The following is a 15,251-nucleotide window of genomic DNA, read 5'->3' on the forward strand; positions in this document are numbered from 1 at the left end:
TCGCAGCTGCCTCTGGAAGGCACCGAGAGGTACCAAATGGCGCAAATGGTCAAATCAAATTTTTGTAACGCGAGCTGTGCCACAGTGAAATGGAACTAGCCAAAGTAGAGATACTCGCTTAATGTGGGTAAACCATAGTAGCGTCCACGCTAGTATGAACAGAGAAACCCATAAGAATCGCCGCTGCAGTCCACGACGAGCCAGCCTGCTGCCGGCTCGCACGGCAGCCTCTTCCTCTCGACCAGCCTCAACTTCCGTACAGTCAACATTTTGTCGCTGCGTGCTCGTGGCGAGCTGTGGCGGCGGTCGAAGTTGGCCCAGATTCGGTGACGAGCGCCGGACGATAGTAGTGTCTCTGTTCGCCCTGTGCATGTCAGGCCAGGCTGCAGCAGGGCACTACCATCGTGCTGCCCTGCTGCAGCCTGACTTTGCCCACTGTGCACAGTCGCCAGAGCACCACCACCGCCCGGCATCGTGTCACGGCGAGCTTCTTCTGCGCCCGCTCGCGAGGCTCTCGCGCTGGTACACTTTGGCCATCTGCTGCTCGCGTTCGGCGAGCTCTTCTCCGCACGCCTGCCACGGTGCCGTCACCACACACCTTCTGGCCGGCCTGAGCCGCGCGGACTCGCCGGCGGGGGCAACGTGTCGACCTCTCTCTCTGGTGCACCACGGGCCGCGACGGCCTGCTAGCAGCCGGCGCGAGGAGGCAGTGTGCCGGCACAGTCGAGCCGGAGCATCGGGTTCTTGATGCTTGTGGGGTCAAGTTTGACCTTATGTGGCATAATATGCAATAATAAGGCTATGCTGTCTCCCGGCTTTTTGAGATATGATCCCTCAAAGTCGAATTATGGTTTACTGGTGACCATAAAGTAGTAGCGTCTGTCCTGTTTGCGATATCTTCACACGAATACTTTAAAGTCTCGACAATCACTAAGCTGCTTATATGGCACCGCAGCGGCTCCCTTGGGGATGCCTGAGGCCACCCCAACCACTCACCAAGCCTTACGTGGACGAATTCAAACCTACTTTTATGGTTTACCTACACTAAGGGAGTAGAGGGGAGATGGCTCTTGTGCGTTCGAACCGATTCGAAGTATCGAGAGACGAGTCGGACTGTCGTGACGAGACTCGAGAGAGGACTCCGAGTACCGAGACTCGTGCAGTGACCAGGCTTAACGCGTTACTTTTTATATTGTTCGGTGCGCAGCTCAGTAAGAGGTCCTTTCGAAAGGTAAGCGAGGCAAACGACCCCAATATGAATCCCTGCGATGTCGCATGTGCTCGAGCCAGAGAACACAGAAGCGCTCACGCGGCGCGGTTGTTCGAACCAAACTTCGTCCACAATCGTGACGCCCCCAAGACGGCTAGGTGCCCGCGCGGCGACCCAGCAAGGCTGTCAGCCGCGAGCCAGCTCAAAAGCTGACGCGTGGCGAGAGCCGGTCGTAGCGAGTGCCACCGGGCGGCGCGTGGCTATCGGCGCCGGCGCGCACGAGCGCGGCCATCCACCCCTCTCGCTCTTGCTCGGTGAGCGCCTGCAAGACAGATGGGGCGAGAGCGCGAGGCGGTGGCGTGTGTGCGCCTGTCTCTGCTGTCATAGAGGGCCGATCCGAGAGAACCCGAGACCACCCCACCCGAGATGACCCGAGATGACCCGAGATGACCCGAGATGACCCGAGATGGCCCGCGAGATCTTTCCGAGATCAGCGCCTGAAGGACGATGACACGCCGCCGCTCTCCCGCGCGCCGCGCCTCGCCCGCGCCGCTCGCCGCCGCGGGCAGCAGCGCGAGACGGAGGGATGGCGCGTCGCCGGCGCCCGGCTGGAGCAGCGCGTGGCGTACGTAGGCGAAGCCGCGCGGGCCCTGCTGGCAGGGCGGCGAGAAAGAGAGGGAGAGAGAGGGAGAGAGGGGGAGGGAGAGAGAGAGGGAGTTAGGGGGCGAGCGGGCTTTGGCAGGGGCTGGGGATGCGGACAGGTTGCTGGGGGTGTGCGTGTGGTGGGAGAGGGGCGTGGCGCGCGAGGGAGAGACCGCAGTATGTGCGTGACTGCGAAGCAGGACTTGTTCTATGCGTGCGCAGTGCGCGCGTCGCTCTCCTTGCGCGAGAGAGCGTCGACGTCGGAGAGATGCCACATGAGGAGGGCGCGCCTGAGTAGCCGAGATTAGCCGAGATTAGCCGAGATTAGCCGAGATTAGTCGAGATTGGCCGAGATTGGTCGAGATTGGCTGAGATTGGTCGAGATTGGCCGAGATTGGCCGAGATTGGCCGAGCTCGAGCTTAGCCACGTGAGTGTGTGTGAGGAGAGCAATATACAGGACACTCGTAGGCCGCCTAAAACCGCGAATCTCGGCGAATCTCGGCGAATCTCGGCGAATCTCGGCGAATCTCGGCGAATCTGGCCTCTCTCCGTCGGAGCCGCGCGAGGCCGCCAGCGTGAAGAAGCGGCGCCGGAGGGCGGTGTTGGCGCCCCCCTTCTTGCGCAGCCAGCCCGTGTGCACCACCGCCGCGGCGGGGGCGGCGCGCGTCTGCGGAGGAGGAGGAGGTAGGCCTCCGCTGCCTAGGAAGTGCCTCGGAAGTGTCTAGGAAAAGGCCTCCGCTGCCGCGCGTCGCAAGTGGCGTCTAACGGCGCCGGTGCGCGGCGCAGCGGCCTCCGCCGAGGCGGCGCGCGCCGCTGCCTCGGCCTCTTCGCGGAAGCGGAGCGAGGCGGCGAAGCGCGCGTCCTTGACGGCGATCGAGGCCAGGCGGCGCCGCTTCTCCACCAGCGCCTGCGCATGCCCCGCCACACACAGTGTGACCGCGCAGTTCGAGGAGTCGCTCACACTGGTCGGTGCGTGCGGAGGAGCCGGGGGTGGCGCTTCGTCCCTCTTGATCAGCTTCTGGTGACGTTCTAACGGACTACTAGATGGGTAGTCGGAGGGGCGCCTCCTCCTCCGCGCGGTGAAGCACCAGAGCGATCTTATAGTCCGTCCCCAGCTGCTCCGCCAGCGGCTCCAGCTCCGCAGCCGAGCCAACAGCGGCGAGCTTGCGGCCCGACCGGGCGCGAGCCAGTGCGGCCGCGTTGGACTGGACGATGCGCTCGGCGTGGGAGACGAGGCGAGCCTGCGCCTCAGTTGGGGGTGAGGCCTCTGTGGCTGCCACGGCGGCGTTGGTGAGGGCACGGAGCCGCCGGCTGCTTGCGCCCACCGCCGCCACCGCCTCCGCCCAGTCTGCGGTCTCTCCCGACGAAGCGAGCGTGCTCGGCGTGCCCGGCGTGCCCGGCGCCTCGGGGTCCAAGGACGAGGTGAGCAGGCCTCGCCACAGGTCGAGGTAAGGGTCGGAGTCGGGAGGGTCGGCGTCTGTGGTAAGGTCCTCCGTCGCCAGGCACTGCTCCTCCTCGGTGGAGGAAATTTCCTCCGAGTCGGTGTCATTAGCCATGCGCGCCATCCCGCACTCGGGGTCGGGCCCATAGGACCGGGATTCAGGACTGAGGCCGAAGAGGTCACGCAGCTGCGGCGGCAAGCGCTCCGCTGCAGGGCCCTCCTTGGCATGGCAACCATCGCTGTCTTCCCCATCAGTAGGGTCGGGCGTCGCCTCTGCCCACTCACGCGCTGAATTCATCTCGCGTGCGAGCGACAAGAGCTCCGCGGTGTCCATAACTCGGCCACACCGATCACCGCGAAAGCAAAGCGGCTGGAAAGCGACCGTGTTTTATGGATTTCTTTTTTTTTTGCGTTTCGCTTCGGGAGAAACCAATGCTGCAACCAAAAATGATTGTTAGAGTTGTTTCGTGGTACTGATAAAAATCTCATGTCCCTCCTAGTACGTTCACCCCACGTGCCACGAATAACCCGCCCTCCGGGGCCCTAACAGAGGCGCCTCGCTACACCTCTCGAGTCCGAGGAGAGAGACACACAGCCACACACAAACTCGTTCGCTCGCCAGTGGCGATCACAACATCGATACGCTGCGGATGAGCGGGCCAAAGCCGTTGGGCATGTGCTCGTAGTCGGCCTGCCCGAAGTTGGCGACGAGCGAGGCGCCGTCGGCCACGCTCACCGCGGGGAAGACCTCGCCACGGATGCCTGCTCACGGCCGCGCCGGTGTGAAGGCGCCTCGTCTTTCTGGGGTGGGGGGTGGTGTGGCGCAGGGCGGGCGCGCCGCTCATCTGGTGCACGAGGGAGGAGCCCTTGTAAAAGTAGACCTGCACCGGGTAGTCCGCCTGGTCGATCGCACAGCCGATGACGTCGCCCTCCTGAGGCGTGCCGAGGACGGACCGGTGGCGGAGGCGCCAGGCGACGGCGACTTGGCGCACGGTGCGGGGTCAGCGGATGCGGGTGCGGGTGCGACAGGTAGATGCTTCGGACGCGCCTGGAGCGGCGGCAACCCGGGCTGGGTACTCGTCACCGTCCACGCCGTCGCCGCCTTGTCGGGCGTGAGCAGGCCCTCCAGAGGGCAGTCCTTGGCCGCGACGCCAATCGCAAACGCGCCCGCCTTGCGGATCGTCACCTCAAAGTAGCCCTTGTCCTGCGGCGAGGAGAGCAACGAGAGAGAGGGCATGTGAGGCGTGAGGTCCGCTCTGGGTCGCGCGTGCGCGTCCGCCACGCCACGCGAGCGGCGTGCGCGCGAGGCGGCGGGCTTGCGCCGCGCCTGCAGGATGGCAGAGTCACCGAGCACGCTGCCGGTCCCGCTGATGGTGCGGTCCTCGAGTTTGATCTCGGTGGCGCAGAGCTGGCTGCTCAGGGCGACCGGCGGGAGTGGCGCCGGCGTGTCGTCCGCCGGTTCGCTCGACCAGCAGCAGCCCATGAGCGCGTGTCGTGAAGCGCCTCTATGTTTCTGTCAAAAGAATTCTGGCAGGGCCGTATTTTTCTTTCTTTTTCACCTGGCGGTGGCGCGCCGGCCCTCTCACCGCCTCCCTCGGCGCCCCGCGCCGGCGCACGACGCGCTTCAACTGCGCATCCTCCGGGTTGAGTTGTTGCCCGCGAGGTGGCAGGTGCTCGCCGAGGGTCGTCGGGAGAGTGACCCCTGATCCGGGAGTTGCAAGAAAACTCTAAGTGCACCAGGCACGGGACGACTGGCGCGCACTGGCACTAACACCACACGCGAGACTCAGTGTCAGTCGTACTCTGCGTCCTCCTCGTCGGGGAAGTCGCCTCCGACGTCGAGCTTCTCCCCTCGCTCGTCGACAATGTCGAGGCCGCGGCCGAGCTCGAGCTCGCGCCGAAAGCGGCTCCACGCCTACGCCATTCGTTACCATTGATTAACCGCCCGAGCTCGGAGCGGAGGCTAAATCTCCACACATCTCCCAGCCCCCCTCCCCCCCTCTCCCCGCCACGCGCCTCGTCGATGCCGCCCATCCCGTCTCGCTCCATCAGCTCCCTCCAGATGTCGTCGCCTACAGGACGGCTCAGAAGGGTCCGAGAAGGGTCCTCCTGCTCCTCCGGTCCGCTCCTCCTCCAATCTCGCCCATCCCGCCGACGCCGAGGACGGTCTCGTCGTTCGCGCCTAGCCTCGGCGGGTCCACCTCGGCTTTGTGCTGCCGCTTCTGAGATCTCGCGCGATCTCCCACACCCGACATCTCCCACACCCGACACCACCCCCCTGCGCCTCCGCCTCCGCTGGTTGACCAAGCAGGGCGAGCCTCCGGGGCTGCTCTCGTCCCCCGCCTTCGGCGCCCTCCTCCGAGGGCGTGGACGCGGGCGCATGTCGGCTACTCTCGGCCTGCTCTCGTGTCAGTCTCGGCCTAAGCTCGCCTCCCGTCTTTGGCGCCCTCCTCCGGAACTTGACGCGCGCGCCTGCCATCCACTCTCAGTGATCAGCGATCGGATAGCGGTGATCCAGCTCTGCGCACCGCGGGCACAAGTGCCGTCTGCGTTGACTCCCTTTGGGTAGGAGCCCAGCAGGCGCATCTCCCCGTCCCCGAGCTTGTAGACCGAGTACGTCACCTGCGCACGGGACGGGAAGGCGTGGCGACGAACCGCGCCCAGCCCGCGGCCGCAGCGGCACCGCACCGCTGCGTTGCCCTTGCGCATCTTGCTGCCGAGCGTGAGCGCCTGCTGCTTGGTCGAGAGGCGGACGGTGTGGCGGCCGAGCTCGCACATCTCGGCGCCGCCGTACAGCGACTCGTACACAAACGGCATCGGCGTGAACCACCTAGGCCGCGGGAAGGCGCACACGGTGGGACAGGGTCTCGGCGCCGCTGCTGACGCCAGTGAGCGCAGAGGCCGCGTTGCTGCTCACATTAGCACAAATAGCGGCGGACCGCCGATCTGAAGGTGCAGCGCGGGATTCCGCGAAGATTCTGACAGCCTCGCGGGACGAACCGAGGGCAGCGGACGCGAGTTCACCAACATTGATCCGGTCGGGAAAAAAAGAAGTGGCGCGGGGTTGTTTTTTTCTTTCTTTCCCTGGATGTGAGGCTGCCGACTGCACTCCAAGTGCTCCAAGTCGCGGCCCAGTCCGCGGTTAATGACGGCACTCCAAGTGCTCCAAGTGCTCACACAGCATGAGCAACCCGCCGAGGGTGGGCGACCGGGCTAGCAACACACCTCTCTCCTTAAATCCCTGTGTGGTGGCGGCAGCGTGCCGTGGTCCTCCTCCCATCTCTCCCTTACAGCTTGCCATCTCTGTTTCTTTCTTTCCTCTACGCTCTACACGGCAAACCACGCAAATTGCAAGGTGGAATCTAAGCAAAACAGCCGCCTACAAGCTACATGCTCAAAGCAGCATGAGGAGAGAGCCGCGCCGTCGCCATCGGCGCCACCGCCTCCCACGCGCCCACTGCCGGGTCGTACCGCTCCACCGAGCTGAGGCGACTGTGGCCGGCACCTGCACCCGACCCGCCTGCGACATAGAGCTTGCCGTTGAGCGCCGCCACGGCGTGATTATACCGGGCCGCCGCCATCGGCGCCACCGCCTCCCACGCGTTCGTCGCCGGGTCGTACCGCTCCGCCGAGCTGAGGTAGCCGTCGTCGCAGTAGCCGCCCGCAGCGTACAGCTTGCCGTCGAGCACCGCCCCACCATGGTCGCTCCGAGCCTCCGCCATCGGCGCCACCGCCTGCCACGCATCCAACGCCGGGTCGTACCGCTCCACCGAGCTGAGGAAGCCGTCGTCGTCGTTGAAGCCTCCCACAGCGTACAGCTTGCCGTCTAGCACCGCCACGTCGTGATGGCACCGCGCCTCTTCAATCGGCGCCACCGCCTCCCACGCGTTCGTCGCGGGGTCGTACCGCTCGACCGAGCTGAGGATGGCGTCGTCGTCGTTGCAGCCTCCCACCGCGTACAGCTTGCCGTCGACCACAACCGTGGCGTGAGAGTCCCGTGCCGTCGCCATCGGCGCCGCCTCCTCCCACGCATTCGTCGCAAAGTCGTACCGCTCCACCAGGTTCGAAGGTGCGCCGCCCTCCCTGCCGCCCACCGCGTAGAGCTTGCCACCGAGCACCGCCGTGCCGACATACCTTCGTGTCGTCGGCATCGGCGCCACAGCCTCCTCCTCCCACTCGTTGGTTGACGGGTCGTACCGCTCCAGCGAGTTGACAGTCCCACCCTCGTTGTCGCCGCCGATCACGAGCATGCGCGGCCTCTCGCGCTTCTTCAGCGTCTCCTTCCAGCCGCGGCGCCACGCGCGGCACGTTCCCTTGGCGGCGTGCTCCTTGGTCGGCAGCTGGGCGAGGATGTGCGGGGCGAGGTCCGGCGAGAGGAGGACCTCGGAGAGCACCCACTCGGGCTGCTCCACGAGCCGAGCGGCGTGCTCCTCCGCCACGCGCAGCGCGGCGTCGCTCGCGCCCGCCTGCGCCTCGATGATGGCGCACAGCTGCGCTGGCGAGAGGCCCGCGACGCGCGCACCGATGCGGTGGGAGGCCATCCACGCGGCCCCTACAAGGGTTCGCTCGCGAGGGTGTTCAGTAAGGTAAAGTAAGGTAAACTTCTCCACACACACGAGGTGGTGGGGCAAGGGGGGGCAACCCTCGCGTCTCCACGTCTGACGACAGGAGCCCCACGGCATTCAAAGTGCAAGGCCCAGTGCGCGTGGGTGAGCGGTGTGTGTGTGTGTGTGTGTGTGTGTGTGTGTGTGTGTGTGTGTGTGTGTGTGTGTGTGTGTGTGTGTGTGTGTGTCTCACGTCACTCCTCCGCCGGTTCCTCCCGTCGCCTCTTCTTTGTTCGAATGTTTTTCAATCCATCCTTCACGAAGCCCTCCCATGTAGCTAGCGTTCTTGGCGAATGTCTCGAAATGGCCAGCAGGCGCTGTCTGCTCGCGGTCTGTGCGGGCCGCTCGTCCTCCTCGCCCTTCTTTCGTCCTCCCGTCCCTCCCCTCCACCATGGCCTTCTCGGCACTTCTTTCTCCATCCGCCTCGCCCTGCCTTTTCGCATCGTGCCTGTCTTCAGACTTCACACCTTCCTACCTAACCTAACCTAACCGTCTCTATCTGTGTGCGCATGTTGAAACACACGTGCCGCCTTGGGGCATGGCTCGCGCGAGCTTGTTTGCTCTGTGCGAATTCAACGGGAAAGTGTACAAAGATCTGACACGATACACTGAACAGAGACCCGTCCGCGTCGCGCTGGGAGGTGGGAGAAGCGATACCCGCCCGCCGCCGCACCGGCCCGCGCCTGAGCCCACTAGTTCAGGACTGCGATATAAGCGCGTCGCGCCGTCCCCATCGGCACCACCGCCTCCCACGCATTCGTACCAGGGTCGTACCGCTCGACCGAGCTGAGGATGTCGTTGTTGAAGCCTGCACCCTGTCCGCCCACCGCATGCAGCTTGCCGTCGAGCACCGCCACGGCGTGTTCAGCCCGCGCCTCTGCCATCGGCGCCACCGCCTCCCACGCATCCAGCGCCGGATCGTACCGCTCCACCGAGCTGAGGAGGCCGTCGTTGTACCCGCCCACAGCATACAACTTGCCATCGAGCACCGCCACGGCGTGATGGCACCGAGCCGTCGCCATCGACGCCACCGCCTCCCATGCATCCAGTGCTGGGTCATACCGCTCCACCGAGCTGAAGTAGTCACCGTCGTGGCCGCCCACAGCGTACAGCTTGCCGTCGAGCACTGCCACGGCGAAACTACACCGCGCCGCCGCAATCGGCGCCACCGCCTCCCACGCGTTCGCAGCCGGGTCGTACCGCTCCACCGAGCTGAGGGCGCCGTCGTCGTTGTGGCCTCCCACCGCGTACAGCTTGCCGTCGAGCGCCGCCATGGCGTGAGCAAACCGCTCGACCACCATCGGCGCCACCGCCTCCCACGCATTCGTAGCCAAGTCGTACCGCTCCACCAGGTTGGAATTTGCGCCGTCAGCCTCATTCTGGCCGCCCACCGCGTAGAGCTTGCCATCGAGCACCGCCATGCCGACATACGTTCGTGCCGACGGCATCGGCGCGACAGCCTCCTCCTCCCACTCGTTGGTTGACTGGTCGTACCGCTCCAGCGAGTTGACAAACTCGTCGTTGTCCTCATCGCGGCCGCCGACCACGACCAGGCGCGGCCTCTCGCGCTTCTTCAGCGTCTCCTTCCAGCCGCGGCGCCACGCGCGGCACGTCCCCTTGGCGGCGTGCTCCGTGGTCGGCAGCTGGGCGAGGATGTGCGGGGCGAGGTCCGGCGAGAGGAGGACCTCGGAGAGCACCCACTCGGGCTGCTCCACGAGCCGAGCGGCGTGCTCCTCCGCCACGCGCAGCGCGGCGTCGCTCGCGCCCGCCTGCGCCTCGATGATGGCGCACAGCTGCGCTGGCGAGAGGCCCGCGACGCGCGCACCGATGCGGTGGGAGGCCATCCGCGCTATCGGTCCCCTCTCCGCCTGCAAGCTTGGATTTCGCTCGCAAGGGTGTTCGGAACTCGCTTCGTGGTTCAGTCCTAGCCTGGCTGTTCTTTTCACCTTCGATACATACATACGCTCCTACTGTGCCGTCACCCGCGTATTCAAAGTGCAAGGCCCAGTGCACGTGGTGAGCACACAGGCTGGGAGAAAGAAGAGGTCGGGGCCCCACCCCGCAGAGCCGCAGTATGCATGTGTGCAATACAGTATGCTCCAGAGCGGCGCGTCCTCTCCGCTGCAAGCCCCCCCCCCCCCCCCCCCGCGCGCGCGGCCCCGAGCAGGGCTCGCCCGCCGCCGCCGCCTCACATCCCCCTCTGGAAGAAAGCGGCCGTCTGCGAGAAGTAGGTCTCGGTCCCCTCCTTGGAGTCGCCTACGCAAACCACGAGCGCGCGTACGGCACACACGAAGCCAGGGCGGGCCTCGAGGCCCCTCTCTGGCGTCGCCGGCGGCGGAAGGGTTGACCAGCTCGATGCCCTGCACCGGCGTGAAGGCGAGCGAGGATGCGAGCCCGTTTGTGCTGCCCGAGGAGCCGGCGAGCCGCGCCCGCCTGTCCAGCAACCAGTTCAGCATTACGCGCGGAGTCACCGACGAGCAGACTCGGGCGGAGCCGGCGCGCGCTTGTTCTTCTCGGAGAGCAGCTGCTGCTTCTGCGCGTTCACCTTGACCTTGCCCCCCTGCTGCGACTTTCCGAGCATTCCGACACCGAGCATGCCGTCGGACGTCATGTCCTCCTCCTGCCCGAACCGCACCCGGTTGGAGAGCTGCCGCATGTGCGTCATACCCATCCGCTCCTTCATCTTGCGCAGCCGCCGCCCGCCGCGCCGCTTGCCGCTAGACTCGGGCGGCACCTGCTCGCAGCTCCGCGCGACGTGTGAAGAGACGCCGTTCACACCGGACGGCCCGACCTCCGACTCGGTGCGGCACCGCCAGCGGCCGCACGTCCTTCGGCGGCGGCGGCTCCGAAAGCTTGGCCGACCGCATCTCGATCTCGTCGCGGAACTTTTGGCCGACGGAGCCGTCGCCAGAGTTCTGGTACGCGTCCGCGCGCGCCGCCAGCGTCACCTTGCCGGCGGGCATGCGGGAGATAGAGTGTGCTGGGTGATAGGTGTGCTGCCACTTCCGAGACAGAGACTATGAATGATGGCAAGAAGAGTGGAGGCACCTTGCCGGCGACCATGCGGACCACCTTTGGCCTCAGTCCTGGCGGCGTGTTGAGGATGATGTCGCACTGCGAGATGCAGCCAGAGTGCGTGACTTGCGTCGAGGTGGACATGCCTGCTCACAGCTGGCCGCTGTGAAGAGACGCCGCCAGCGTGCGCGCGCGACCTCTGCGTCGACGTGCGGCATGCCCGCGAGCGCGCGCTTCTTCGAGCCGAGGATCTGCACGACCGTCGAGGGCAGCTCGGCCAGCTTGGACATGCCTAGGACGTGTCTCGGACATGTCTCGGACGTGTCTCGGCCAGCTTGGACATGTCTCAGCTTGGACATACCGCCCGCGGCGCCGACGAGCTTCGCGGCGGTGGCGGCGCCTAGGACGTGTCTCGGACGTGTCTCGGACGTGTCCAGGAAGGGGAGCTGCGTCGCGGCGGTGGCGGCGCCGACGATGGCGACGACGTTGGGCGCGACGATTGCCTGTGGAGGTGGCGGTCGGAAGAGCAATTCACACACCTCGGTTGCACCTCGGTTGCACCTCGGCTGCACCTCGGCTGTATCTCGGCTGTCTCTCGGCTGTCTCTCGCCATCTTGGACTCGACGAAGGCGAGGATGCGCTGCTTGTTGTCGGAGAGGGCGAGGACCTGCTCGCACCTGCGGGAGATGTGGGGAGATGTGGGGAGATGTGGGGAGATGTGGAGAGGGCGAGGACTTGGCTCGCACCGCTCGCTGACCGCCGCCAGCGCCTGCGGCGGCAGCTCGGTGCCGATGGTGGTGGAGGAGGTGACGGTGACGACCATGATCGTGGCGGAGGGGAGGATGCCGGTGAGGTCGACTTGGGTCAGGTCCGCCTCGTTGCCGATCTTGAGTACGACGCGCGCGAAGTCGAGCGGGTTCGGGATCAGCGACTCGAGCTCGGGGAAGCGCTTCGCGTAGTCGTCGCGGATGTGCTTCGCGAGCGCCTCGACCTACGGCCGGTGGTGTGGCGTGGCATGCGCCCCGGCGTGGAGTGTCGCGCCCTGCCCCGGTGTGGTGCGCAGCGTGCCCCCGCCCGAGGGCTGCCAGTTGCACCTCATTGTCGATGTCGACCGCTATCTCGTTGCACTGCACAATCAGCGCGTAGACGGCGCCGGCATCGTCCTGGGGCGCGGCGGGCGGCGCGACGACGCCGTCGCCCGCGTCGGCCACCATGTATGCCTCGATCTTCTCCATCAGCGACGCCATCCGGCTCGAGGCGAGCAGCCCCGACGTGCCCGCCGCGCCGCCGCCGCCGCCCGTCTCGGCGAGCATGTCGATGTCGCCATCGTCGTCGTCCTCCTCCTCGATGATCTCCTCCTGCCGCCGCGAGACAGAGCCGGTGAGTGGGCGCGAGCGTCGCAGCGCGAAAGGCGGGCGCGGCCCGCTGGCAGCGGGGAAGCGAGCGCGGCGACACGGGCGGCAGCGACGCGGGGCAAGCAGTCATGGGCGAGGGCGCGCCTCCTCGCCCTCGTCCTCCTCCTCGTTTAGGTCGTCGAGATCTGCGAGGAAGGCGTCGAGAGAGGCCATGCGGCACGAGCGTGGCAGCGCCCCGAGCGCCGCTCACAGCCTCAGGCAGGCGGCGCAAAAGAATTTTAAACACCGCAAGAGATGGTGGAGGAGGCCGTCGCCAGAAAAGAAAAACAGCGTATACCCACGTATGGCCTCCCACCGCATCGGTGCGCGCGTCGCGGGCCTCTCGCCAGCGCAGCTGTGCGCCATCATCGAGGCGCAGGCGGGCGCGAGCGCCGCCGCGCTGCGCGTGGCGGAGGAGCACGCCGCACGGCTCGTGGAGCAGCCCGAGTGGGTCCTCTCCGAGGTCCTCCTCTCGCCGGACCTCGCCCCGCACATCCTCGCCCAGCTGCCGACCAAGGCGCACGCCGCCAAGGGGACGTGCCGCGCGTGGCGCCGCGGCTGGAAGGAGACGCTGAAGAAGCGCGAGAGGCCGCGCATGCTCGTGTTCGGCGGCCGCGGCAGCGAGGGTGGGACTGTCAACTCGTTGGAGCGGTACGACCCGTCAACCAATGAGTGGGAGGAGGAGGCTGTGGCGCCGATGCCTTCGGCACGCACGTATGTCGGCATGGCGGTGCTCGATGGCAAGCTCTACGCGGTGGGCGGCGAGAGTGAGGCTGACGGCGCAAATTCCAACCTGGTGGAGCGGTACGATTTGGCTACGAACGCGTGGGAGGAGGCGGCGCCGATGGTGACACCACGCGAGACCCACGCCGTGGCGGTGCTGGACGGCAATCTGTACGCTGTGGGCGGGTACAGCGACGACGACGGCATCCTCAGCTCGGTCGAGCGGTACGATCCGGCGACGAACGCGTGGGAGGCGGTGGCGCCGATGGCAGAGGCGCGGACTCTTGCCGCCGTGGCGGTGCTCGACGGCAAGCTGTACGCTGTGGGCGGGTACAGCGACGACGACGGCATCCTCAGCTCGGTGGAGCGGTACGACCCGGCGGCGAACGCGTGGGAGGCGGTGGCGCCGATGGCGACGGCGCGGTATTCTCACGCCGTGGCGGTGCTCGACGGCAAGCTGTACGCTGTGGGCGGATACAACGACGACGGTGGCACCCTCAGCTCGGTGGAGCGGTACGACCCTGCGATGAATGTGTGGGAGGCGGTGGCGCCGATGGCGGCGGCTCGGAGCAGGCTCGCCGTGGCGGTGCTGGACGGCAAGCTGTACGCTGTGGGCGGGCAGAACGATGAGGAGGAGGACGTGGATGGCTGCCTGGTGGAGCGCTACGACCCGGCGTTGGAGATATGGGAGGCGGTGGCGACGATGGGGACGGCGCGGTACTTTCCTCTCGCTGCTTTGATGTAGGCGGCTGTTTCGCTCTCTCGCTCGCTCTCTCTCTCTCTCTCTCTCTCTCTCTCTCCCTCCCTCCCTCCCTCCCTCCCTCCCTCCCTCCCTCCCTCCCTCCCTCCCTCCCCCCCCCGTAGACGAGCGAGTTGCGGCGCACGCGCGCACGCGCTGCGCGTAGCCGTAGGCGGCACGTGGCGGCGCGTGGGCGGGTGGCCCACCCGGCCGTCGGTGAGTGAGCACCACCGGACGCGAGGGTCGGTACGTCGGCTCCTAATCCTAGTGATCTGTGATCTATGAGGATCCGCCCGCAGGCGCATTTTGAGATATACCGAGGCGGTGCCCGGTGCCGAGCGCAGGCAGAGCCCACAGGTCGGACCTTAACGACGAGACAGCGCGTGCGTATATGAGCTCACTTAAGAGTTAAGTGTGTCGTGGTACTAAGTGCTGCGCGGGTCGAGTCGAGGTCCTCTTGTCAAAAAAAGAAAAACATCGTCGCGCGGAGAGGACGCGCCGCTCTGGAGCATACTGTATTGCACACATGCATACTGCGGGGTGGGGCCCCGACCTCTAGAGACTGTCTCCCAGCCTGTGTGCTCACCACGTGCACTGGGGGGCCTTGCACTTTGAATACGGGGGTGACGGCACAGTAGGAGCGTATGTATGTATCGAAGGTGAAAAGAACAGCCAGGCTAGGACTGGACAACGACGCGGAATGCGAGTACCCGCACACCCTTGCGAGCGAAATCCAAGCTTGCAGCGCGGGCAGAGGGGACCGCCCGCGCCGATGGCCTCCCACCGCATCGGCGCGCGCGTCGCGGGCCTCTCGCCAGCGCAGCTGTGCGCCATCATCGAGGCGCAGGCGGGCGCGAGCGACGCCGCGCTGCGCGTGGCGGAGGAGCACGCCGCTCGGCTCGTGGAGCAGCCCGAGTGGGTGCTCTCCGAGGTCCTCCTCTCGCCGGACCTCGCCCCGCACATCCTCGCCCAGCTGCCGACCAAGGAGCACGCCGCCAAGGGGACGTGCCGCGCGTGGCGCCGCGGCTGGAAGGAGACGCTGAAGAAGCGCGAGAGGCCGCGCCTGCTCGTGATCGGCGGCCGCGGCAGCGAGGGTGGGACTGTCAACTCGTTGGAGCGGTACGACCCTTCAACAGACGAGTGGGCGGAGGAGGCTGTGGCGCCTTTGCCGACGGCACGCACGATAGCAGGCATGGCGGTGCTCGATGGCAAGCTCTACGCGGCCGGCGGTTGTGAGGCCGACAACTACGCCCCTTCCAACTCGGTGGAGCGGTACGACTTTGCTGCGAACACGTGGGAGGCGGCGGCGCCGATGGCAAAGGCGCGGCATGCTCCCGCCGTCGCGGTGCTCGAGGGCAAGCTGTACGCGGTGGGAGGCTACAACAGCGACGACGGTGGCCTCGCCTCGGTGGAGCGGTACGACCCGGCTGCCAATGCGTGGGAGGCGGTGGCGCCGATGGCGACGGAGCGGAGCGACCATGG

At 66.4% G+C, this 15,251-nt stretch overlaps 5 protein-coding genes across 5 annotated transcripts; 1 reads left to right on the forward strand and 4 right to left on the reverse strand.

Annotated features, from left to right (window-relative positions):
- Window positions 1–3,876: 3,876 nt before the first annotated feature.
- On the reverse strand, window positions 3,877–4,797 carry EMIHUDRAFT_413951 (hypothetical protein). Its single transcript, XM_005760312.1, has 4 exons — window positions 4,622–4,797; window positions 4,343–4,498; window positions 4,133–4,226; window positions 3,877–4,056 (listed from the first exon to the last, which is right to left on the reverse strand). The coding sequence occupies exons 1-4, from the start codon at window positions 4,775–4,777 to the stop codon at window positions 3,923–3,925; spliced, it is 540 nt and encodes a 179-aa protein (XP_005760369.1). The 5' UTR covers window positions 4,778–4,797; the 3' UTR covers window positions 3,877–3,922.
- Window positions 4,798–5,714: 917 nt separating this feature from the next.
- EMIHUDRAFT_217946 (hypothetical protein) lies at window positions 5,715–7,835 on the reverse strand (the record flags this gene model as incomplete). The annotated part of the gene is made up of 5 exons (XM_005760313.1): window positions 5,715–5,752; window positions 5,832–5,916; window positions 5,983–6,124; window positions 6,212–6,280; window positions 7,603–7,835. The coding sequence occupies 5 exons, from the start codon at window positions 7,833–7,835 to the stop codon at window positions 5,715–5,717; spliced, it is 567 nt and encodes a 188-aa protein (XP_005760370.1).
- A 1,636-nt stretch (window positions 7,836–9,471) lies between these two features.
- On the reverse strand, window positions 9,472–9,742 carry EMIHUDRAFT_217947 (hypothetical protein; the record flags this gene model as incomplete). Its single annotated transcript, XM_005760314.1, has 2 exons — window positions 9,472–9,481; window positions 9,510–9,742. The coding sequence occupies 2 exons, from the start codon at window positions 9,740–9,742 to the stop codon at window positions 9,472–9,474; spliced, it is 243 nt and encodes an 80-aa protein (XP_005760371.1).
- Window positions 9,743–10,721: 979 nt separating this feature from the next.
- Window positions 10,722–12,502, reverse strand: EMIHUDRAFT_359096 (hypothetical protein). The gene is made up of 8 exons (XM_005760315.1): window positions 12,413–12,502; window positions 12,008–12,271; window positions 11,660–11,904; window positions 11,368–11,590; window positions 11,275–11,298; window positions 11,134–11,205; window positions 10,960–11,059; window positions 10,722–10,859 (listed from the first exon to the last, which is right to left on the reverse strand). Exons 1-7 carry the CDS (start codon window positions 12,479–12,481, stop codon window positions 10,979–10,981), a joined length of 978 nt encoding a protein of 325 aa, XP_005760372.1. The 5' UTR covers window positions 12,482–12,502; the 3' UTR covers window positions 10,722–10,859; window positions 10,960–10,978.
- A 2,039-nt stretch (window positions 12,503–14,541) lies between these two features.
- Window positions 14,542–14,812, forward strand: EMIHUDRAFT_217950 (hypothetical protein; the record flags this gene model as incomplete). The annotated part of the gene is made up of 2 exons (XM_005760316.1): window positions 14,542–14,774; window positions 14,803–14,812. The coding sequence occupies 2 exons, from the start codon at window positions 14,542–14,544 to the stop codon at window positions 14,810–14,812; spliced, it is 243 nt and encodes an 80-aa protein (XP_005760373.1).
- Window positions 14,813–15,251: the final 439 nt, after the last annotated feature.

The sequence above is a fragment of the Emiliania huxleyi genome (assembly GCF_000372725.1).
Source record: "Emiliania huxleyi CCMP1516 unplaced genomic scaffold EMIHUscaffold_76, whole genome shotgun sequence".
NCBI lineage: Eukaryota > Haptophyta > Isochrysidales > Noelaerhabdaceae > Emiliania > Emiliania huxleyi.

What these genes read in the sequence shown, in the direction of transcription:
- EMIHUDRAFT_359096 (XM_005760315.1), bottom strand. Translation starts at nt 12,481, where the DNA reads ATGGCCTCTCTCGACGCCTTCCTCGCAGATCTCGACGACCTAAACGAG. An exon ending in AGGAGGACGAGGGCGAGGAG is followed by an intron (nt 12,272 to 12,412) that starts GCGCGCCCTCGC and finishes TCGCGGCGGCAG; the next exon opens with GAGGAGATCATCGAGGAGGA. An exon ending in GAAGAAGCGCGCGCTCGCGG is followed by an intron (nt 11,060 to 11,133) that starts GCATGCCGCACG and finishes AGCTGTGAGCAG; the next exon opens with GCATGTCCACCTCGACGCAA.
- EMIHUDRAFT_413951 (XM_005760312.1), bottom strand. Translation starts at nt 4,777, where the DNA reads ATGGGCTGCTGCTGGTCGAGCGAACCGGCGGACGACACGCCGGCGCCA. An exon ending in GTGACTCTGCCATCCTGCAG is followed by an intron (nt 4,499 to 4,621) that starts GCGCGGCGCAAG and finishes TCCTCGCCGCAG; the next exon opens with GACAAGGGCTACTTTGAGGT. An exon ending in CCGGGTTGCCGCCGCTCCAG is followed by an intron (nt 4,227 to 4,342) that starts GCGCGTCCGAAG and finishes GGCACGCCTCAG; the next exon opens with GAGGGCGACGTCATCGGCTG.